The 23,463-nt window shown below is 57.0% G+C and overlaps 1 protein-coding gene and 1 long non-coding RNA gene across 3 annotated transcripts in view; one reads left to right on the top strand and one right to left on the bottom strand.

Moving 5' to 3' along the window:
- Positions 1-23,463, bottom strand: part of CRACR2A (calcium release activated channel regulator 2A) — a 95,577-nt gene that overhangs the window by 2,749 nt on the left and 69,365 nt on the right. For both annotated transcript variants that reach the window (XM_072954460.1, XM_072954461.1), the window contains 8 exons: positions 23,279-23,324; positions 21,415-21,518; positions 18,160-18,478; positions 15,580-15,712; positions 11,971-12,052; positions 11,757-11,871; positions 3,936-4,037; positions 1,418-1,494 (listed from right to left, as the gene is read on the bottom strand). In XM_072954460.1, the coding sequence (XP_072810561.1) occupies positions 1,418-1,494; positions 3,936-4,037; positions 11,757-11,871; positions 11,971-12,052; positions 15,580-15,712; positions 18,160-18,478; positions 21,415-21,518; positions 23,279-23,324 (978 nt within the window). The remainder of the gene's footprint in view (positions 1-1,417; positions 1,495-3,935; positions 4,038-11,756; positions 11,872-11,970; positions 12,053-15,579; positions 15,713-18,159; positions 18,479-21,414; positions 21,519-23,278; positions 23,325-23,463) is intronic.
- Positions 10,560-12,351, top strand: LOC140691286 (uncharacterized). Its single transcript, XR_012066877.1, has 4 exons — positions 10,560-10,797; positions 11,537-11,634; positions 11,790-11,887; positions 11,997-12,351. It is a non-coding gene; the product is annotated as an uncharacterized lncRNA (long non-coding RNA).

Genomic DNA, 23,463 nt, shown 5'->3' with positions numbered 1-23,463 from the left:
GAGAGGGGAAGGTACAGGGTCACAGCGGAGAAGCTGCTAGGCACCTCAGGTTACAGGCCGCCTGGACCACAGGGAGGGACCCAGCCTCACCGGAGCATCAGAGACAGTACTCCAAGTCGCCCCCTGGCGAGCCCAGGTGCACGACTGTAATGGATAAAGCCGGAGTACAGTCCATACGGCTCCTTCACAACGCCTCCTCCAGGAAGCCTCCCCGATCCTCTGGGTGGCGTAAGTTCCCCAGCAGCACTTGGCCCCTTCCTCTGCTGTAACCCCATCACCGGGTATAATGCACTGTCCACGGTTGGCTCCCTGGGCAGAGAGTGAGCTGCTGGGAGCAGGGGCTGTATCTTTGGTCTCTGCAGCGTATCACAGTACTGGGCACACAGTGGAGGCTCAGGAATGATACTGATTGGTTATTAACTTTATGGAAGGGCTTCCCCCTTGGCCCCAGCTCCAGATAAAATATAAGAGGTGAAGGATTAAAAATAGCAGTAAGTATCCTATCTCTGCTTTATACTTTCAAAGAACTTCCACCTCAGCGTCTCTTCTGATTTTCACAACAGCCCCTGGGCGGGCAGGGAAGGTACACACGGATGTTGGGGGTCAAAGCTCAGAGAGGCAGGGTGACTTGCCTGGGGGTCAGTGGCAGAGAAAACCCTAGAACTTTCCCCATAACTCCCTAGGTCTTCCATAACCTAACCCCTCCAGTGCATCGAAGTTGTTCTGGGCTCTTAATTACTCAAATAAAAATAGGTTTGAGATGCCCCAGAATGAATGCTGAGCATAAAATGAGTCTAGTCAGTATCTGCTGGATGGAAAGTGGATGGATGGATAGATGGAATGGTCGGATGGATAGAATGGATGGATGATGGATGGATGGATGGAATGGATGCATGCGTAGATGGATGGATGAACGTGTGAATGTCGAAGGATTAAAAATTGGTCTGTGTGGTCTGTTTCCTTAGTTTCGGTGTAGGCAGAGGCTTATGGGACCAGTCCTTTGAGCACCATCCCCTTGGGTGCCTCTGTCCCCATCACAGCCCCTCTTCTTGGCTGCCCCTCCCCCACCAGGAGCCCGCATCACCATCCTCTTGCCCCCTCTGGCTGCCAGCTAAGCCCCACTAAATATTAGCCAGCCTTGAGGGGCCTCTGATGTGACCGTTCCCAGGAATATTTGCATTTAAAAAGAGGATCCCTGGGAAAAGGACAGCCCTTTAAGTCTCAGAAGAAGGCGGCTGCGGAAGGGGTGACAGGCAAGGGGGCTTTCTTTTTGTCACTGTGTTTCAGAGGGCTGTCCCTGACCCCTGGGTTCCCACACAAAGGCCAAGGCCTGCAGCCCCTTTACCCAGACAGAGGCAGGGCCTCCCCAGGGACGGCACAGCAGGGGCACGTCCCCTGCTGGGTTGTCTCTCTTTACCTGGCCAGATGGAGCACGGACTCTCGGGTGTTGTGACCGGAGTAGGCACTGCATTCATAGAAGATCAGACTGTTTTCCTGGAGTCACAGAACAGAGGGAAGGAAGGAGGAGGTGGGGGCGCTGGAGGGGGCGAGGGGAGGCGGAGGAGAACGCCTGTCCACATCTCCCACGCCCTCCCTTCCTCTCGCCCCCTTCCCACTCTGTGCCAGGTTGATTTCTGTGCCCTCCGGCTCCCTGACTGAGGGGGCGTCCGGAGCCATCGGTAACCTGGGTGAGCTGTACCAGCTGCAAACAGCACAACCCACGCTGCGGCCCCAGCGCTCCACGCCTCCAGCTGCTCTCCAGTGTGTCCGGGCCCGTTTCCCCTTTTCGCTCCAGCCTGGGAAGCAGGCAAAGACTGAGGGCATCCTTCCCACGTCACAGGCAGGGAAGCCGAGGTGAGAGGCCCGGTCGCAGCAGGGGTCCCAGCAGCCAGCGCTCCCCAGGACGTTGGCCCAGTGAATTAATACACTGTTAAGGAATCCTCCAGCAGCCCACGTGTCTCGGGACAACACCCATCACTTCACTGGGCCAGCATGGGGGTGGGGTCAAGGGTCATTGTTATCCACCCATCACTCCCATCAACAGGTCTCCTGCTTCGCTAATGCCAGTGCTAGTGGCATCTGGCATGAGCCCTGGAGGCTGGTGCCCTGTGGGGACGGGCAGCTGGGGATGCCTGCAAACGCTGGCCCCACCCATCCTCTGCCCCCTTCACCAGCCCCTGGCACACCTCTGTCCCACCCCGACTCCTGTGGCAGAATGGAGGCTCCGTGGTGGGGGTGGGGCACGCCCGGACCCAGAACTGGGAGGCAGCATTTGCCTTCCAGCTTCAGCCCTGAGCCCACCAGGGAGGAACTGCGTGATAATTCGAAGAAATCACTTAACTTCTCTGAGTCGTGTTTTTTGTTTTCACTTACAGAAAAAAAAAAAGGCGGAGGGGTGGGGGTAGAAAGAAGAGAAAAGAAAACGGGATGGTAACACAGGGCTGCCGTCCCTCGATCAAAATCCTTGAATCCAGATGCATCTTGGAATCCAGAATTTTTACATTTTAGAAAGAAGATGCAGGCACATAGCATGTATTACATAATAGCCTCAGCGAGTCCGGGAGAGCGCCCTGTAATCTACTGTATGAATATTTCTTCAGGGGAACATTTGAATATTCATTCAAAATGAAGTGAACAAAAACCCGTAAATGGTCTCACAGTGGTTCTGGTCAGGTTTTTCTGCCAAACAAAGTGCAAAAAAAGCCCCTCCCTGCGCTTAGAGCTCTGCGGATTCAGAATGGTGGATGCGGGTCTGCGTGTGGACATGCGGCTGCCGGGGGGGCCCCCCTTCCTCCTCCTCTCCCCTCGAGCCTCGCCGCCTGTGCCCGCCTTCCTGGCCTCTGAGGCCAGGAGCCTCCGACTAGACCTACGAACACACTAAGAATTACGGGGTCCTGGGAAATCCTTGTGGGGAAGCACCAGCGCCCACGACACGTGGTTCCCGGAAAACTGCTCTGCTTGGGCCGGGGGGCTGAAGCTTGCTTTAACAGAAAGCTTCCCAGCACGTGCCCTGAGTTTATCTTGGGCTTGCGTTGGGAGGCTCAGCCTTGGTAGGAAGGGAGAGCGCTCTAACAGAGCTGTCCAGGGAAGGGCACGTTGTCTGGTGGGTGGTGAGCGCTTCATCCCTGAGCGCGACCAAGCGGGGAAGCACAGATGATGGGATTCAAGTATCAGATGCGGGACTGAAGTAAGTAATCTCCTTACTGTGAGTGAAAAACAACTGCCTGCCGTCGGTAAGTGAAGGATGCTGCAGCCATCAAGCCCTCCCACTGCAGCTGCCCCGACGGGGAGCCCAGGGGGCGCTCAGGATGGAAACAGGGTGTTTGATACCAAGCCGCCAGCCACTGCAGGCACCCCCAAAAATGGCACCCCCCCCGAGGAGACTCAGAATGGGGAAGCACAGGACACTGGCCCTAGACATCGAAGGAACGATTTCAGTGAGCCCAGACTTTTGCAACTTCCCATTCACAGAAAAGCGCTAAATTTCCTTAACTTGAGATGTCTGCTTTTCTTTAATTAACACCAATCTTTGGATGTTCCAGACTAGCTGGTCTCTGCAGCAAACACTCCTGTGTATCCTGGCTCCTCCCCTACCTCTTCGGAGCCGTCCCTCAGAGCGATCTCAGGAGTGAAGACTGCAGAAAGTCCACCAAATAAAACAAAATTCTCAACTTCGAGGCTGTATAGTGTTTTCTCGGCTGACATTGCTATCCGAGGATTCGTAATTCCGAGTTCCAAGAAAGAATCTGGGAAACTGCCCCCACTCAAGTCAAGTCCCTCTTACAGCCTTGGCTTTCTGGCAAGTTCCACATGCACAGCAGCTGGACCGTCCCCACAATGCCAGGACACCCATCTGGCTCACTTGCCTCCTTCCCAAGGGGCTCCCAGAAAAGGTTCCCGCCCTGTCCAGAGAGACGGGAATGCCCGCCCCTTACCTTGGCCAGCTGCTCCCCCAGGCCCCGAGGGACTTCCCGCTCTTTCTCGTTGTCAATTTTATTGCCCAGCAGAAGAATGGGGATGCGGCCTCCCACGGCTTCCTGCGGGACAGATAATTCCCCCGTGAGAGAAGCATCCCAGAAAAGCAGGCGGGAAATCCTGGCTGGAAAGGCACAAACTGGCCCCACATGCCAGGCGGTGACAGAGGAGACCGCTGTCCCCCAGAGTCTCAGTCTGCAGGGCTTCTGTGAGGTGCCCAGCCCTCTCAGTGCAGAGGTGCTCACCCTGCTCCTTGGATCCCGGAATGTGCCGCCCCCCCCCCGCCTTGTGTCCTGGCAGTGGGAGCAGAACGAGGTCACAGCAGATGCTGATAAAAGAGGGGTCCTTCCAGAGCCCCTGAGGGCACCCCCCAGGGACCAGACGTGGTCTATGTGGACCGGAATAAACATGGAATTGCTGAGACGGGCTTGGAGGTGGTTTGGGGGCTGCGTGGTCAGCAGCGGCATCTCTAGGTGCCTCAGATTGGGTATGTAGTTCCCTGAGGGTCGGGTCCAAATCTGATTCATGGTCCTGGGTTCACAGAGCCAGACTGATGACCGTCCTGTGCCTCCTGGGAGGGCACCGTCCAGGGAGCCCTGTCGTGGGTGCCCTGGCTCTGAAGGAGCCCTGATCAGGAGGGACTGGGGGCCAGTGCAGCCACCCTGCGTGGGCCGGAGGAACAAGTTTATTCAAGGAGTCAACTCTGCTCACTCCTCCAAGGCTGGGGCGGATCAGCCAGGGGTCTGCACCCCAGGGGCCTACACCCCAGGGGTCTGCACCCCAGGATCCCTGCACCCCAGGGTCCCTGCAACCCAGGGTCCCTGCACCCCAGGGTCCCTGCACCCAAGGGTCCCTGCAACCCAGGGGCCTGCACCCCAGGGTCCCTGCACCCCAGGGTCCCTGCACCCAAGGGTCCCTGCGCCCCAGGGTCACTGCACTTCCCTTGTGGAGAGGAAGTCCTACGTGGGCCTCTCCTGGGGGCGAACAAGGGCCTGGGCCGCACAGCTACCAGGCGAGTCAATACGATAATGTTCACGTTTACGCCGGCGCTTAGTTTTGCTTTGTGAGACATTTAATTAGGGGCTTTCCATCATAATTCGGAAACAAACAGTTTTTCACTGTCGCTGTGCATTTGCTCAGTAGCAAGGGCTGTGGGATCACAGAGACCAACCAGCGGTGCCGTCTGGCCCCCAGTCCAACTGCTTCACCTTCGAGTCCCTCCAAATAAACGTCCGCGGCCCAGCTGCACGCCCCGACTCTAAGTTTAAAGGCCGTTCCGCTCGAAATGAAGCCTCGGTGCCTCCTCAGTCTACACGCTCGCTCTTGTTGCAGCTCAGCAGTGAAAAAATGCTCATTTATTCATTGAGACCATTAGAGCTCAGAAGATCCAGGAGGATGTTCGACCAAGTCAGACGTACAGGGATCCACCTGTTAGCATAGGCGGCCGCCATTCTCTAATCTTTGGCTCTAAATTCTTACTTCCAGTGACCCTGTGCTGCCGAGTGTCTTATTAACCAGACGGCTCTACAGGCGGTCTCTCGGCGTACCTGCGGCGAGACGGCAATGAACACTCACGTGGCTCCCGGGCACCACGAGACCTCACAGCGTCTTCCGGTCCATCAAGAGTAGCCCCGCTCACGCGCACGGCGGCTGATGCCCTGGGCGGGCTGCGCCGTGTTCCAGTTACCCGCTAGCAAGGAGCCCCCGACGGCGTGTGGGGAACGCTCGGCTCCTCAGTCCAACTGTGGGTCCCGGGAAGCCCCCCTCCCCGCCTGTGCTGTGCTGCAGAAACTTGTGCGGTGAGGTTTTCACCAAAAAGGAAGAAAAGTGGAAGAAGTGGGAAAATGGGCCAAAAGCCCTGCCGTTCGGAGCACAGCGGGGGAGAGAGATTTGTAGACTGATGTGTGAGGATGACTAAGGCTTGTGGGATGTCTTGACATGGAAATGCTCTGAAAATAAGAGCGTCAGACTTGAAATTCCAGGGCGGGACTCTAACCCGGAATCTGGTGTTACCTGAGATGGGCGATGGCCTGTTTCCTTCCTTGCAAAGGGGATGCTGGGTCCTGAATGACCAAGCGGGCTGAGGTAGGGGACCGCCAGCCGGGCCTCTGGGCCCCGCACCACCAGCACAGGGCTGCCTCTTGGACAAGAAGAGGCAGTCTTCCTTCTTAAAGCGATTCTCGGATTAAAAAAAAAACAAAGAAAGAGCTTAGAAAGAACAGCAGGGAAAAAAGCCCAGGCCCCAGCTGGAGCCGTGGTTTCTGCTCTTTGCAACATTCCTCTTTATACAAACTCTCCGGACACCTTGCTTCCCCTCCACGGGCCCTGGCCTGTGCTGATGAAGGAGGGATTAGGCCTCTCTGCAAAACTACGGCAAAAGTAAGTGAGCAATCACACGAGGCCAGGGCGCGTGCGACCCATCCCGGGCAGTCAGGCTCCCACACAGGAGGGGCTGGGGCCGGGCTGGGGTCTCCTGGTCCTCTCTGACTTCATCCTCACAGCTTGAGCGGCTCACCTGCCTGCTAGGGCGTCAGCCTGCTCACTGCGTGGACAAAGATGCTAATGATTATCCACCAGATGAAAAGTCCAAAGGGCATCTCCTTTGGTGACTAAGCCTGAGGCCACCCAACCTCGGCTGACACTTCTAGAGATGCTGGTGAATCCCAGCGGGCGCCCCAGGTCGGAGAGAAGGACAGGAGCTCCTGAGCGGGGCACACGGTCTCTGTGCCGCGGGTGTTGGCTCTGCCACGTGTCCCTGTGGGGTCTGCCCGCCCCTCCTCGTTCCCTCTCTATTCCCTGAGCTGTGAGGTGAGCTCTGATATGGAAGCCTCTCCCCACCTTCCATCACTTCAGTTGCCTTTCTCTGAGCTTGAGCCTCTTGGAAGACAGATTTGTTGCAATTCAAAAGATTACTCCTCTCTGACTTTAAATAACAAGAGCTGTCAATTTGGAGCAAGGGCTGGATTTCAGCTCAGGATGCGCAGCTGTTGTGATGTGTGTGTGTGTCTCTGTGTGTCTGTGTCTGTGTGTGTGTGTGTGTGAATATCTACTTTATTTGCTGGGAGAAAAAAGCACTTAGCCACGATAGTGCTGCTGTCTCTCCAGACCCAGAACAAAAAACTTTCTCAGCACGTTAACGCATGCAGTTAGGCTAAGAAAAAAAAAGGCTGGAAAATTATATCTTGGGGGTTTCCATATTTATCTGGCCCCCCGATGATGAGTCAAAACAAGATTTATTTGTGTAGCTCGTTCTAAACTGCCAGCACTTCAAGCTCAACTTGGAACGTGGGGGGAAAAATCAAACTGCTATTTTTTGCTGCGTGCCTCACATCACTCCCAGCGACACAGACCACAGAGCGCGAGCCGGCCAGGGCTGGGGGTGGGGAGGGAAGCGGGCCTGGCCCCTCTCAGCTGCAGAACTGCTTTGCTTGGAGACTGAGGCCAGAAGGGCTGAAGAGAGATGAAGGCCTCTTTCCCAGAAGTGGATTTCGACCTGGGCCATGGACAAGGACAGAGCAGAGCACAGTGGCAAAGCCCACGTCCCAGCTGCTGGACAAGCCGTGTGTCCTCGACAAGTCCCTTCTCTCTGCAGCTCAGGACTTCCCATCTATGAAGCAAGAGCCTCGGTGAGATTAATCTGCACATTTTCCCCCAGCTCAGAGTCACTGGTCTTGCTGGTTAAGGACGCCAGTCAGATTCCACTCCCTTGACGTGCAGACCTAAGAGGACAGCGCTCACAGTTCAGGTTAACGCGCGGGGACCGCAGACACTGCAGACCAACAACCTGGGTTTGGGAGAAATACCAGCCCATCAGGCTGGGACCAGTCCTATGATCTCCACCTGATGCAGGCCCCAAAGTCTTCAGACGTCCAGTACGTCTCACGATCTGAACATGGGGTCCTCAGAGCCTGAGCAACTTCTCCTGCAGACTGGACTGGTTAAACCCACGCAGGGGTGGTGAGCAGGTCCGGCAGGGCCGGGAATGCTAAAGGCTTTGATTTGCTGTGAGTGTACAGGAAAGACGAAATGGCAGGAGCATCTTCACCGAGCGTGTCTGGGCCCAGCGTGGGCTTCTTCTGCCGGAGGCCTGCAGGCCAGGCAGAGGCACCGAGCTGGGAAGAGGCCCGGGAGAGGGCAGGACACGCCCGCCTCATAACACAGAGCAGCTGCCTGCGTCTCTTGCGCCCAAGGAGTCTGGTTCCCTGTGGGCTGGAAAGATCCTCTAGGGCCCTCTCATCCACATGCACTCCAGCTCCATACTGGACCCCCTGAGAGTCACGTGCCATCCTCTGTAGAATGTGGGGGCCAGGAGGAAACTTCCAGAGCCTCCGGTCCACTGTTTCACTGAGTGGCTGGCCACGTTTCACAGTCAGGAGGTGGCTGGGCTGGGACAGTGAGAACTTCCTTTCCAGGGAAGTCCACGCCTCCCCCAGCGCTGTTCCTGCCCCACACACCCTCCTCCAAGAGTCAGTCTTTGCCACATATGATCGATGGCGATCTCAGCCTTTTCTGCGGTATCGCTTTTCAGGTTGAGGAAAAGGCGGCTGAGAAGAGCTGGTATTCACTTAATACTAAGATTTCAGAAAGCGGCCCCTCCACCTCTCCTCCTCCAGGTGGGGGAGCTGGGGAAGCGCTTGGAGCGCTAGGGAAACACAAAGTGAGCCACAGACACCAGGTCCCGATGAAACTAGCTGTCAAGTTTTCATCTCTGATTGCTGGTTGCCAAGGCAGAATGCCTTCGGCGTTTCAAGAATCTTAAGAAGCGGATTTATGATGCCACCGTTCCATGCCTTCTACACACACCCCACCGCCTGCCTTAGCCCTCTGCACGTGCCCACGGAACCCCGGGCCGCGGAGCCGGGTCCGTCACACGGAGTCCTCCAGGGCGCCTGCTGAGCGCCGGGCACGCAGGTCACGCCCAGCCAATTCCCGTCGAAGGAGCACCAGCATCTCTGAAAGTGACTTACAATCTTGCTTCTCCACGTGCCTTCCCTGGACCAGCAGCACCGGCTTCACCTGAGAACTTGTCAGAAATGCCACGTCTCAGGCCCCAGCCTGGACCTGCTGGACCAGAATCCGTGTTTCAACAAGGTCCCAGCAGCTCCCGGATGCGATTCGACTTGGAGAGGCACTGGCTTAGGCTGGGAACCGTGGCGGCTGAGACTCAAACAACCCGGCAAACTTTGGCTCTCGTTTGGATTTCTAGGCCCGGAATCATTCTGCCTGGGCGGGGGGTGGGGAGAGGCCCCGGAATCTGTCCTGCTTGAGCGCGCCAGGGGTGAGCCTTCCAAGTCTGGAAGCACTATCACTGGACGCGGACCTGCGCCTTTACAGCAGGAGAACTCAAACCACAGGCCACGCAGAAGAGCCCCGCCCCACGCGGATGCCTCTGAGTTGACCGCAGGCGGACCTCCTGTCTCGGCTTGGCTTCCGTGGACACTCTGGGGGGCGCGGCTGGCAATGCTTTCCAGCCCCACTCCGCGCTGGAACAGGCCAGGCGGCGGGGCCCGGCCCGGTTCCCTGCGGAACGACTGAACTCACGCTGCCAGCTGTGAGGGCGCCCCTTCTGACAGTTCTTAGCCTCCAGGTCCACCTCCAAGTTCAACCTGAGGTTCCACTTCTTTGCTAGATTCCCAGGCTCTCTGCGCAAAACAGGGACCTTAGAAACGACAGCCCCCCACTAACGGCGGAGAGCATATAAATTTGTCTCCATCCGTTCCTGTTAATCCCAGACTATCTGAACTGCCTCGTCCCAGCGCTGGTACACAGCTGTCCCTCCGTGTCTGCAGGGGATTGGCTCCAGGACCCCCCGGCAGGCACAAAATCCACAGACGTTCAAGGCCTTTATATAAAATGGAGTGGCACGGTTGGCACCCCGCCCCCGCCCCAAATCCATGTGTTCCGCACCCTCTGGTTCAGTGTGTGCAGGAAGCCCCTCTGTGCTTCTATCAAAGTTTAGACATAGGGAACCATTAACCATCTGCAGCTGGGAAAGGAATAGGTGACCTTGAAGAAGTCATGGCCCCAACTTCGTCTAAGAACGAGCTGGCTGTACCACATCAGTGATGTTCAAAGGGAAACACTCTGGTCTAACAAAATTGTAGCTGGACCTCCGGGGCACAATCGTGAACAAAGTAGAGGGTTCTGAGGTGGGGGAGGAGGGGCCCAGATCTTTGATCACGACCCTTCCCCGCCCCTCCCTGGCCTGCAGGAAAGGTCAGTCTGATGCCAGGGCTCCTGGGAGGAAAGCTTAAAAAACCACTGAGTTAGGTAATCACTGAAGTCTCTCCCAGTGCTTAACTTCTGCGAGGAAGGGAAACCGGCTGGTGCCATCAAAAATAATCACGTCATAAATTATAAAGTTTAAACAGGAGTCACTTCCAGAGCACCCACCACCTGCCTCCGCTATTAGCTCTGTGCAGAGCCGTTCACTGCATTTCCAAAATGTACGTTTTCTCTATGGTCAGTGTTTCAGATGCAATAGTTTTGAAAAAATAATTTGTATCACACAGATTTCCCAGAAACCCCTGAATCTGGCTTCCATCCTTGTTCCTTATTTTTCTTGGTAATGAGAAGGATGTGGATTAACAATAGAGAAGGGAGTGGCCCATTCAGTCCAAACTTCCAGAGAAACAGATTTCAGCGCGAGGAAGCGTGACTCTTAGGGCCGAAAGACAAAACAGTGAACAACCCCCGTGTTCCGCCTGCACAGCAACACAGCCTCCGTCCATGCAGCCAGCATCTGCTAAGCGCAGCGCCGGGGGGCCAGGTCAGCGCTGGGCTCTGCGACAGAGCCGCACAAAGCAGCAGAGACCCGGGCAGGTAGCGGCGTGGGTGCAGCACGTGACAGGGTGACAGGAGGGTGAGGGGCGGGGTGAGGCCTATGGGCTTGAGAGAGATTTTGAACCTAAGCTCCATGGGATGTCCGCTCCTCGAGTCCCCAGACCCCAGAACAGTGCCTGGCAGCGCTTAGAGCAAATTAACACACAGAGCAGCGGTCCTGCTGGTGGGAGGAGCTGGGACCTCCTATTTGACTGTGAGCGAAGGAATCAGGGCAGGGCCTGTACGAAACAGTAAGTGGCTTGTCCGCGCCGCCCTTGGCCTTGAGAAGCCTGCGTCCGAGTGGGCGCGGAGGACACGCAGGCGGTCAGGAAGTGAAGACGAAGCCTGCTGCAAGGACACCGAGAAAGCAGAGCCTCCCCGAGAGCCCAGCAGTCAGAGAGGAGCCCTGTGTCTCTCGGGCCCTGCCCAGGGTGACTCTGGGGCGAGCCTGGGGTCCTCACACTGCAGACCAGCCTCCCCTGGCGTGAGGAGTGGTGACCAAGGCCCCCAGACACCGTGAGGTGCCGCTCCTGGGCTGGGCACAGTGGGACCCCCTGGAGCTAGGAAACTGCAGGGGCAGGGAGAGGTGGTGGTGACTCAGGGTAGCCACAGCAGGGGGAGCCGGCCTTGACACGGGGCGCTCCCTCCCCCAGTCCTCTCCCACTTTCCACAGCCGGAATGACACCATCATTGGCTTAATCTGTATTTTCCCTGTGTCCCCTCCACCCCTCACCCCAAGGAGGGCAGAGGCGGCATCTCTCACGTTCACCTTTGGGTCCCCAGTAACCAGCCTGCTGCCGGGCCCTTGGGGAGACAGACGCGCGGACGCCTGAGCAGGTTTGTTCCGGGAGGTGGGGTCTGAGCCAGGTTTTGAAAGTGCGGGTAGCGGGGGTGAAGGTGGGGCTGCGGGTGGGCGCGGCCCAGGAGGAAGGGCCTCCCAGGGAGGACCACCAGCTCACCTCCACGCTGCTCAGCCACTGCCGCACCGACAGGAAGGACTCTCTGGCTGTGAGGTCGTACATGACGATGACGCCGTCGGCCTTTCTGAAGAACTGCCGGGTGATGCAGCGGTACCTGCGCCGAAGGGCGGGTCAGGGCGGGGCCTCCCCTCCGCAGCCGCCCCCGCCCTCTCAGGGAGGGGGGAGGCAGGGCTCCCCGACGATGCCGCCTCACCTCTCCTGCCCCGCCGTGTCCCACAGCTGCAGGGCCACGTGCGAGTCGTCCACGCACACCGTCTTCACGCGGTAATCGATGCCTGCGGGTGGAGCAGAGCGTCAAGTCCAAGCCAGGAAACCACGCCCCACCGTGTCCTCCCTCCCCGTGTGGCTCCTGACAGGTGATGTGGGCGGGGACAGAGCGCTGGACAGGGAGGGCCGGGACCTGAGCTCTGGTCCAGTCTCTGCTACTGCCCAGCTGTGGGACCTTGATCAAATCACCTGACCTCTCTGAACCGCAGGCTTCTCCCTGCAGTGCAACCCAGACCCTCCTCAGGGGTCAAACGAGACCAGGTGCGTAAAAGCAACCGACGAATGCAAAGAATTGCCACTCATGAATTCACTCCCTCATTGTGAAGGTGGAGGAGACAGAAACTCTGTCCTCAAATTCCATCCTTCCTCCCTCCCTCCCTCCCTCTTTCCATCCTTCCTTTTCTTATTTCCCTCTAAAATCCTATTCAATGTTCCCACAATAAAATTCAAATCTCCCTGGTGGGATGGATCACACTTTCAGACTTCCATCTGTGACCCCACCTGGCGTCATGGACCCTGGAGAGTGGGCACAGGGCACGGAGACGCACGGTGGGCCCCACAGCAGCCCTCGGAGACGGGATCTAAGTGCAGGTTCTTTGAGAACAGACATTGCGAGGACACAGGAAGCCAGCGTCCCGCCGAAGAGACAGTGCAGAGTGATGTGGGACCAGAGGGATTTCTGACCTGTTCCAACACTCACGGGGAGCCCTGTCACCGCGGGTGTGCCGTGCGGTGGGATACGTGGGTCAGGGCTGGGTGATGGACCCTGGGAGGGTGGCGTTCACTTTTCTGGACAGGAGAGGCCCGAGCGGTCATTCTGAGCAGGAAGGTCTGGGACTGGGGAGTGCCAGCAAGTTGTCAGGGAGGAAAGCTTGTGGGGTTTCTCCACGGAGATGAAGAGAGGAGTGGAAACTGGACGGGTGCCCCGAAGGGCAGAGGACATCCCGCCAAGGAACGCTTTGGGAAGAAACACCTTGGCTGTGGCTTGTGGTTTTAAGCAGGGGAACGTGAACCCAGGCGGGGCCTCAGGAGAAGGACAGGACTCGGAGTCCTGGGTTCTAGGGCCTTGGCCTCCAGCAGCCAGTCTTCTCACTGACAAGCCGAGCCCCAGCCTTCTACAGGAACCATCACCTGCCGTCTCCAGGACGCCCGCGGGGACGGGCTGGTGCTGAGGTCGGGGAGGCAGGGCGCCCCAGTTCACACTGTTGCATCATAGAACCAGATGGCGCACAAGCTGAGGGTGGTGTGCAAGCCCGCGCTCGTGAGGGAGATGGGGGGCCAGGAAGTCCCAGGTGCGGCTGAGCTCTAGGGAGCTGCTGCGTCCCTGCCGGTGCCGTGTCGAGGGGCTGGGGCCGCCGTGCTTGACGGGGTCGGGGTGGGGGAGCTGCGTGGGCTCCAGGAGGCGGCTGGCGTGACGTCTGCTCGGGACATGCGTGCGGGGAGGCGAACCCCAGCCACCGCTCCAGCTTGCTTTGCACAGCACGGTGAAGGGTGTCCCGGATTTGGAAACTTGGGTATTTTTCCCCTTCCTAAACTGTAGGTGTTTCCATAATTGGCCTCCTGGGAAGTGCAAATTAGTCTGATTTTTCTCTTTTTCAGAGCGCTGCATCTCAGGGGCACCGGTTGGAAGTGTAAGACCCCGATTCCCTGATTTCACCAACATGAGAGGCACCATAAGTGTGCACTACTGGAGGGACGCCCCCGGGGGCCTGATGTCACAGCGTCCCTCCCCCGCCTCCCGCGGGCCTATGCCTGAGCCGTGACCTTGGTGGTCGTTCCTTGGGGACCCCACTGAATGCTCCAGGGAAGGCCAGTCCAGCTCCATGGCCATTGTCTCCCGTGTCACCACGCTCAGCACACATGGTTTAGCTCCAGCCGTCCATCTCCAGCCACACAAGGCCAGGCTCTTCTGTACTGTCTTCCCATCAGGGTGCAGTTCTTCATCTTGGGATGCCCCCAGTCTCCGGGTGCATCAGGGCGGAAGGGAGGGGACAGGACAATACTCCAGCTGTGGTGCAGCCTCGGAAAAGGCTCAGTGGTAAGAACGGGGCGCCTGGAGCCTGCAGGAAGGGGCGCCTGGAGCCTGCAGGGGGAAGGCTGGAGCCTGCAGGAAGGGGCGCCTGGAGCCTGCAGGAAGGGGCGCCTGGAGCCTGCAGGGGGATGGCTGGAAGGAAGGTTACGCTGGAGGAAGAGAACGGAGGCCCCCCAGGCAGGGCTCTGGGCAGGAGGTTTGCCTCGTAGGGCCAGGCTGTGAGACAGCCAAGGGTCACGGCGGTCTGGACGGAGCCCTGGACTTGGAAGCTGTCCTGGGTGACCCGGTTCAAATCTCTCATTTTCTTCGGGTGAGGAAGTACTGAAGCCCAAAGAGGAAACATGTTCTCCCGAGGTCACACGGCTGGTCAGTGGCGGAGCTGAGATGAAGGTCCAGGATTTCTGAGGCTCTGTTGAACCTCCCCACCTGTGCCAACCTCTGCTCACGTCCTGTGGCAGAAAATGGAGGCTGGGCACGCACAGCGCAGTGTTGTCAGGGACACGGTGGACTGGAACAGCAGGGGTGCGTGTGTGTCAGGGGTGCAGGCCAGGGTTAGCGCCCACCAGTGGAGGGGATCGAGGACCTGCCTCTGGACCTCTCTGGGCCTCAGTTTCCCAGTCTGTCCACTGGGCTAATAGCAGTGCTTGCCTTTCAGGGTTGTCGTGAAGATAGATGACTATAAACCATGGTAAACATTCAGATCAAATCAACGTACTTGCAGACAGAGTTGACTTTGCTGCGTGGTTAAATGGCCCGTAGAAGGCTCTCAGTGGATTTCCTCTTTCTGCTTGAGTGATTTGAGTCAGTAGAAGCTAAGAGGTTGACATGCCCCTGGGTCTCCCACATATTCCAACACGAGGAGCAGCTCTGGGTGAGGGGGCAAAGGCTCCGATCTCAGTGCAGTGTCACCCAAGATGCTACCGGGAGCACATGAAGCCGTGATGGGCTGGTAATAGCAGAGATTAACGGGCTTTGGCAACAGACTCCAGCTGATAGCCAGCAGCGCCGGGGTGGAGTCGGGGACATTTGATGAGTGAGAGAAGGCACCGAGAGCACTGCCATCCATCCCACCTGTCTGCACGCATGTGCGTGGGCTCACACAGGCACATACACATACACACACACACACACACACACACACACACACACACACACAAGGGGCAGGGAGGCAGCTGGCCCGCGGGGGAGGCAGGTTGCTGTGGGGGGTGCCGGCCCCGGGGAGAGTGGGACAGGGATGATTCCAGACCGATGGGGTCAGAGAGGGGACAAGGGCCAGAAGTCCACCTTTGCCAACTTCAGTTCCCCTCAGGCTGGATGTAGGGAGCATTCGTGGTCCATCCTCCGTGGGAAGAGCTGAGGGGCCAGCTCCGTGCAGCGGTGGGCCTCCCCTACCAGCCGGGCCTGCAGTCCCTCCCACGGCTCCAAGTCCCTCCCAGGGCCCCCTTCCCACAGCTGCCCCCTCTGCGAGGTGGGCCAGGGGTCCAGCCTGGGGAGAGAACTCACCTACAGTGGCCGCCGAGCCCGGGGAGAAGCTGCCGTCACAGAACTGCCCCAGGAAGGACGTCTTCCCTACAGCCGAATTGCCCACGAACACGATCTTGAAGAGCCGGTCTGGGGTGGACGCAGGGCCTTCCTCCTGTGGGAGGCAGAGAGTCCGGCCACATGCGGGGACTGTCGCCAGCCCCCATGCCTGCCACCCCCACCCTTCACTGTCCCTGCGGTGTCCAGGGAGGCCGCTCTGGCCTCAGATGCAGGAAACTTCGAGCTCGAGGCCTCGAGTGTCTTCCTAGCATCAGCAGAGGGCAGAGAGGCATCACTCAGCCAACACTGTGGCCCACGTCCTGTGCTGCAGGCCTATGGGCCTGGTTTGTGGTGGAGGGAGGGAGGCTGGCAGGTGCGGGCCATTCCAAGGGCCCCGGGAGAGCGCGGAGGAGGCAAGGGGCACACGCGGCGGGGAGGCTATGAGCTGGGGCTTAAGAGGCGGCAAAGATCTCCTGCAGGGAGCGGAAGGACAAGGTGGGTGTTTGCAGGGAGAAGGGGAGACAGGAAAAAGAAGGCTTATGTATCTCTCAGGGGCAGAGACATCCCGGTGGGAGTAGGTAGGGCCTCATTTCTGTCCCATGACTGAAAGCCTGGACCAGATGGACACACTGCTCTACTGTCCCATTGCACCAGCTCCCCTCTGGGATGCCCGTCTGCCCTGGAAACAAGGCAAGCCAGCCCCCACGCAGCAGCCCGGGAGAGCCCACGTGCCAGGCTGCAGGGGCAGAGCTTTCCAGAACCGAGTCCTGCTCCTCCTCCTCCGCCCCGCAGCGGGAGGTGCTGGAGCCCAGCGCAGAATGGACTTGCTCTGGGGTGCTGGGCGAGCGAGAGGCAGTCAGGCCTAGCAGAGGGTCCTTCCCGCCGAACGGCCTTCAGGTCCAGGGAGCTACCTGCCCGCCCCGCCCAGCACCACCTCGCCAAACGAGGAGGCCCTTAGAGCCCGTTTAGAAGTGGATTTGGGGGAGTTAAGCTCCTCTCATTGAGCAAATACTCTAATGCAGTGGCAGCAGATATTAGCAGTACTTGAGTTTCAGAGAAAAGCCATTAACAGCCTTTTGGGGTGAAATCAATTCCATGCAGTACTTAGGAGGGAATTCAAGGTCAATTACAAGAATTTAAACTCAGTTTAGAAAAAAAAAATGCAGAAATGCATTCAGAAATGCAGCCCCAGTTTCTTCACTCTGGCAATGCACAGGAATCACTCCCTTCCCAGCCTGAGTCTCCGTTTGTTTCAGACCAAAGCTCCGTGCAGCCCTCGGTGCCCCCAGGCCCAAGGATGTTCGGTCCGGGGGCCGTGAAGGCCGGGGTGGGCGGGATGGTTCTGGCCGCAGAGGCGGTGGTTGACCTCGCTCTGTGCTCCCCCCACCCCCGCCCCGCCCCAGGCAGAGCACTTATCTTGCCAACAGGAGACAGGATGCGATCAACACAGTGGGGGTTCAGCTTTGGGCAGGACCCACCCCACTGGAGCAGGGAGCCCACTCCAGGCACTTAACCTGGGGGACAACCCCCCACGCCCGCCGTGACACTGAGAGAGCCAAACTATGGGGAGGGGGGGCTGGGGAAAGGGTCCCTCCGCCGGCAAGTCAGGGGATCTGTCTTCACCCTCCTTCCCACTGTTCTTCTTTTTAAAAAACAAGTCTATTTATTTATTTATTATTAGTTTTTTAAAATGGAGGTACGGGGGATTGAACCCAAGACCTCCTGCGTGCTAAGCATGTGCTCTACCACTGAGCTGTACCCTCCCCGCGCTGCTCTTCTTTTTAAAACAGCTATAAAAAATAAAAGTGATGCACACTAATTTTTAAGATTACAAAACTTAGTAGAGAGGAAAATAATAATTACTCATAATCTACCCCACTGCCTGGAAATGGTCACTATTCATACGTCTGTGCATTTTTTCCATTTATACAGATGAATTAACATATGTTTTTTGAGAGATTTGAGATGGTATATATAATTTTAACCTATTTTAATATATTATTATGTATTAATATCGATAATAAATTATAACTATATTACTAAGTTATAAATATTATAATTAAATTAAGTTATTTAGCACTATATTGATATATATTATTATTAAATTATAAATATTTCTTTGAATCACTAAAGGTTTTCAAAAGTGTGATTTTTAACAGCGATATAATATCCTAAGTTAATCTGCTCTGACTTCCGTCCCTGTTGTTTTTTCAATTGTTTGCTTTCTAAAAATTTTTAACCTTTAAAAATCTTTTTTTTATTCAGGGGGAGGAAATTAGGTGTGTTTATTTAGTTATAGAGGGTCTCTCTGACTCACCAAATGCTTTTGAATCTGAATCAGGAAAGAGCGCACAGGGCACAAAGTGAGGCCAGCAACAGAAGCTGTCAGGAGACTGGACCAGACCCCCGAGATCCCCCCGGGACACCCGGCAGGGTGGAGAAATCTGGTGAACCGCCAGGCCGGCTTCATCTGACTCCCCTAGATGCCTTTGGGCTCTCGTGCTCCCACGCCAGGGCCAAGGGACGGGGTGACCCACAAGCCATCATGGGATGTGCCCTTACCTTCCACAGGGCTTCTTTTCCGACGGGCTGCCCTCGAGGAGACGTGGGCACCTGTCCCAGAGGTCGGGCCTGTGAGATTTGTCCCTCCAGCCCCTGGTCGGAGACCTCCTCCTCTTCGGGGCATTTGCCCAGCGGCTGCTCAAAGGAGCCCCCCAGCAGCTGGGGCAGGGGGTCCTCTTCAATGGAGATGATTCTGCAGAGCGCCCGGCGGAGCGGCCCCCCAGCCCCCGGCTCCTCTTCCGTAAGCGGGTGTCCGTTCAGGCCCAGTGAGCTCCTCCTCCTCGGAACGCCAAACACATCTTCCTCCTCCACTGATTGGCTGTTTGCAGGAAGAAAGAAGGGTGGGGAGAATTTTGTAAAATGTATCAGTCTTTTACTGAAGTGGGGGTGGCCTGACAGCTTCTATGACGGACAGTTGAGGAGCAGCCTCACTGTGGGGCAGACAAAAGCCAGGGAAGGGAAAAGCAGACCCAGCATTCTTTAGCTTAATCATTCCACGCCTGGAATGACTGAGTGCCTGGTGAGGAAGGTGGTGATGGTGAAGGTGAAGGCGATGAAGGTGATGAAGGTGAGGAGGCAGGTGGTGGTGATGGAAGCTGATGAAGGTGAAGATGATTATAGTTGAAGATGATGAAGGCGAAGGTGATGATTGCTCCCAGGTAGTAAGCTAAGGACACAGTCAGCAACAGGTGGACACGGCCCCGTCCTCATGGAAGGCCTGGCTCAGGGGGTTGAGAGCAGCAAAGACACACCAGCTACATTGTCCCAGGTTGTGGGAAGTAAAGGTTTGAAGAGAGGAGTGTAGCAGATGTGGAAACAAAGCATCCTGGGTTAACCGACCTTCGGTGGCCTTGGCGCTGGTCCAGCCCCAGCCCTCACCACCTGTGTGTCCTGAGGTAAGATGCCAACTCTCCAGGGCTGTTTCCTCACCGTGAAACATGGCCCGCCTGCCCTGCCCACCTCACCAATAAGATGGTGCACAAACCAGACACGTTAGGGAAGCGTCTCTAGGTGATGCGGGCGAGGGGCACCGCTGCTCTGGGAGGGGCCCTCACACTGCAGATGGCCGCTGAGCCGGGGCAGCTGCCCTCCCGGGGGCTTCGGGTGCGAAGGAAACCAGGTGGCGCCCCACCTGCCTGTCCTTCCTCTCTGTTTGGGGTCAGAAGCGAGTGGCCTCAGAGGCCTGAGTGCACATTTGCTTCCGGGAGCATGTGAGCGTGAGGAACGAGGAGGCGCTGTAGGAGGTGGCGGAGCCGGGCAGCAGGTGGTGGGGCCAGCGCACAGGCTGCATCCCCGAGGTGTGACAGCAAAGTCCCATGGCCCCTCTGGGGGGCGCTCTCAGGTCTTTGTGAACAAGCGGAGATGAGGACTGTTTTACAGGGAGGACCTTGGCTCCAAAATCGAAAGACACACACACAAGGATTAGAAGAGAAAATAGAGCAGGATGAGGTGGTGAGGACATGGGGGACAAAAGAAAGACAGTGAGTGAAGGACACGGAACACGCCGAACAGGGAAGAGCCTGCATTTGGCCCCTGGCTCGTGGCACTGAGGGCTCCGAAGGCCCCACAGCAGGAAGGAAAAGGAAACACCGCGTGTTCCTCCGTCCTGAAGTTGCGGGCGAGTCTGCGAGGTCAAGCTGAGGGGCAGGGCTTGCTCACACAAGCGGTGACTTAGTTTGGTCCCTTCATATAAAATCAAGGATTCGCAGCAACTCAAGGACCTTTACACTCATGTATAAAACCAGCTTTTAACAGAAGCTGTCTTCTTTCCAACAAATCTCTTCTAGAGTCTAATGAGCCTACTATGTGCTTTCCCACCTCAGCACACACTGAATGCTCTCATCTGCTCGTGCTCCGCTCACAACTCACACACAAGTGCAGGTGCGTGCGCCCCCGTGCCAGGACACACACACACACACACACACACACGCAGAGCACGGCTTTTCAAAGGCCTTGCAACCAGAAAAGAAACGGCCCCTGAAACGACCCTAAAATGAAGCATTTCTTGGCAAAAGCTCTTCATTTGGGAAATTCTCCAGCCCCGTCATACTCGGGAATACCGTCAGCTTAGCATGGCCAAGTTCGTTCTTGGTTTTGCCTCAAAACGCTGCGCGCCAACGGCAGAGAGCAGGCGCCTCTGTCAAAGCCGCACGGGGTGCAGGCTCGCCGCCGGCTGGCTCTTCGCTGTCTGCGGTCCGCTTCCTCCGCTCAGCTGTAAGCCCCACGGTGAGGGCCCCTGTTCACCGCCGTGGCCCCAGCACACGGCACTGTAGCTCGCACACAGCAGGCACCCGTGATGGACGCCACGTCCGGTGAGTCTTCGGAGCCTTCGCAGGGCCCCGCAGAACGTCTGGTACAGGGCAGGCCATCGGTAACCGCCTGATGAAGGCCTAGACTCAGTTCGGAGAAACCCAGAGGCCAACTGTTGCTGCAGGAGTTTGGCTCCCACACTGGGTCTCACCACTTAGCTATTTAGAAAAGGACTTCACGACGATCAGGTTCAAGGTCTTGACTGACCAGCCGCCTGGCCTCCTCAGGTCACCTCCGCCTGGCGAACCCGTGACTTCCACGCTTGCCGTACTCAGGGTCTCCCAGACGAGCAAGTTCACACACTTTCTCCAGGGCTGACACTTAGGGATCCGCCTCCCACTACCCCTCTGAGACACCCACGAGGATGGAGCCCATGCCCCGAGGAAGAGCGGGCGGGACGGGCTTGTCTCCTCCGAGGAGCCACGGGCACGCCCCTGGGGACTCTCAGGCCGTTGTGTGCTGTCCAACAGCAACCAAACATGTTATCCTTGAGCTAATTAAACAGGAATTAGTAAAAGGAGTCCGTCAAGTACAGATCCTGTGCTTGTCCCGTATCACACTTTCATTACCCTTTAGAGCCACACAGTCCTGTCCCTGTAAAACCGAGGGCGTCCGTTCTGCGCAGCAGAGCCCCGTCCAGCAAGCCTGCCCTCCTCCCACTGACCGCTCATCCCCTCACGCTCCCTGCCTCTCTGCAGGCACATGCCAGGCTGGGGCGTCCTCAGGCGACAACAGCCTGTTCTCAGGGCTGACTCTGCACACAGCTCTCTTCCACTTAGAAGTCAGAGCAGGAAGGGGCACGTCCTCCAAGATCCCAGGGGGCCGAGTGCCTGACCCCAGGGCTCCCCGCCAAGGCCCATCGGCTCTCAGTGGGCTCGGAGCCCATGCCCAACCAGAGCAGGACCCGCGAACAGATGACCAGTGAGCAAATCGGGGCTGGCTCACCTTCTGAGAATCCCTCTGCCGTCCACGTATTTGCCGATCACAGAGCCAGACCGCTGCTTCCAGCCTGCCGAAGCAGCTGGGTTTGCCTTGGCCGCCTTGTCTTTCTGCAGAAACACAAAATGCCCTCAGACCCCGCCTGCTGGTCTGTCCCAGTGTTGGAGCAGAAAAGGGGTCACCTGCCCACCGCACAGGTCCGGCTTTAAGTGAAACTCTCAAGGAGGCAAGCGAGGTCCCAGGTTCCCGGCCAGCCCTCACCCACTCCTTCCTCTCACTGTCGTCTCTGCCCGGAACCGCTCCCCCATCTCCCATCTAATAATGCAATCAAACAAACCGGTACACTGTTTAGAGCCTGGGGTCCGCCAGGCTAGCCTGCCCAGGAGTAGCGATCATTTGCAAAAGGACAAATAAAAAGAGCTAAGTGTGGAATGTACAGGAAAAAATATCTGTGGGCAGAAAAAACTCTGTGCTTCTTAAAATCACGGTCTCCTGTGAGGCCCCAGCTCCTCTTTATTTCCAAAGCCCCAGAGGGTCGAGTAGCCCAATGCCCTGAACACAGCCCCTCAGCTGGACAGGGGACTCCAGGTCCTTGTGGAAGCAGGCTGGGTGCAGACAAACTGCTCACACATCGGCAGCGGAGAGCCTAGGTGGAGTGCGGCGCACCCCCGCCACCCATGTCCCCGACAGACGCCTGTCTTGTCTTCCAGGAGAGGAGGGAGCTGGATCACAGGAAGACTGGCTCATTAAGCAGCCAGCCCCATGGTTCCCGGTGATCCGCGCTGACAGAAGGAGGGGCCGTGTGCCCTCCGGGGCCCCGGGAGGGATGGCTGTGATTCCAAATGAATCTTTAATTATGATTCAGCAGGAACACGATTTTATCCCTCTTTCTTCTGTGCCCCACGAGGGATCTTAATTCAATTCTCTTCTCAAAGCAGAATGAGTTTGGCAGGTGAAGGGAAGTGAGGTCAAGAGATTAGGGTGACATGGGGTGGGAAGTTTTAAAATACATTCCGTGTTACTTCTAAAACAATTATAAGCATTATCATCATCAAACAAACATGTGTAGGCTTAAGCCTTGCTCTAACAGCACACACAGGTGGGCGGCGGAGAAGCGAGCTGCCAGCCAGCGATAAAACAGAGGTGCTGTTGTGCGTGGTCCCTCCAGGATCGGCAGTTATAAACCAGGTGGGACCGGTTTCCAGGCAAACCAGCTGCCGTTTGCCGACCACGTTTAGGGCACTGAACAGCTGAGGGTCAGTGCGAGACCTCCTTTTGCCAGAGTTTTTGCCAAAATCCCTACAACATGGAAAAGAAGAGCGGGGATTCCCTCTCCTCCTGTGATAAATGAGGTCTTGGTTCAAGGAGGCTGATTTACCCAAGGACACACGTGACATTCGCAGCGTGATGGTCCTGATAGTCAGGAAGTCACATCCATCCACCCTGCCCCTCTTTTGCTTCCCTTCAGAGCATCCAGTGGCTACTGTCGGGGAGGGGGGTAATAGGGGAACGTGAAATCCTAGATGCTGTGTAATGCAGCCCTATGGAGATCTTCCATAAACGCAGGATTTTTGTGCTATTTGAGAATGTATGTACGTCACGGATGGAACTAGCATTTCTGCCTCCGAGAAACGTGGGCAAACATTTCAGTCTCGTTCCGTCCAGAGGAAAGTGCGTCACTTCATGGGAAGTTAACTCATGGTTACACAATAGGTCACCCTCTATTTTTGCTACTTTCAAAAAATCTGCTGCCACCGTCCTGCCCACACGAAGGAGCCATCAGATCCCAAGCCTCGGGACACTCTGGGGCTGGTCCCAGCACAACGTGGCGGCCACTGGACCCCAGGGGAAGCGGGCTCCGGCCAGTTACCTGAAAACGCATGTCCCGTTCGTCCCGGAGGTGCTTGTTCCTTTCCCTGTGGATGGAGAAGGGGAATCGATTTAAACCCGGGGTCTGCAGTCAGCAGGTGCAAGGGCAACTGCTTGAGGGTCCGATGGGTGCCGAGGAAGGCTGGGTGTGGAAGCCTAGGGAGGGGGTGGAGTCACTTTCCTTAG

This window comes from Vicugna pacos, chromosome 34, assembly GCF_048564905.1.
Source record: "Vicugna pacos chromosome 34, VicPac4, whole genome shotgun sequence".
Classification (NCBI taxonomy): Eukaryota; Metazoa; Chordata; class Mammalia; order Artiodactyla; family Camelidae; genus Vicugna; species Vicugna pacos.
Note: the sequence above shows the minus strand (reverse complement) of the source record. Positions and strands in the feature narration are given on the sequence as shown.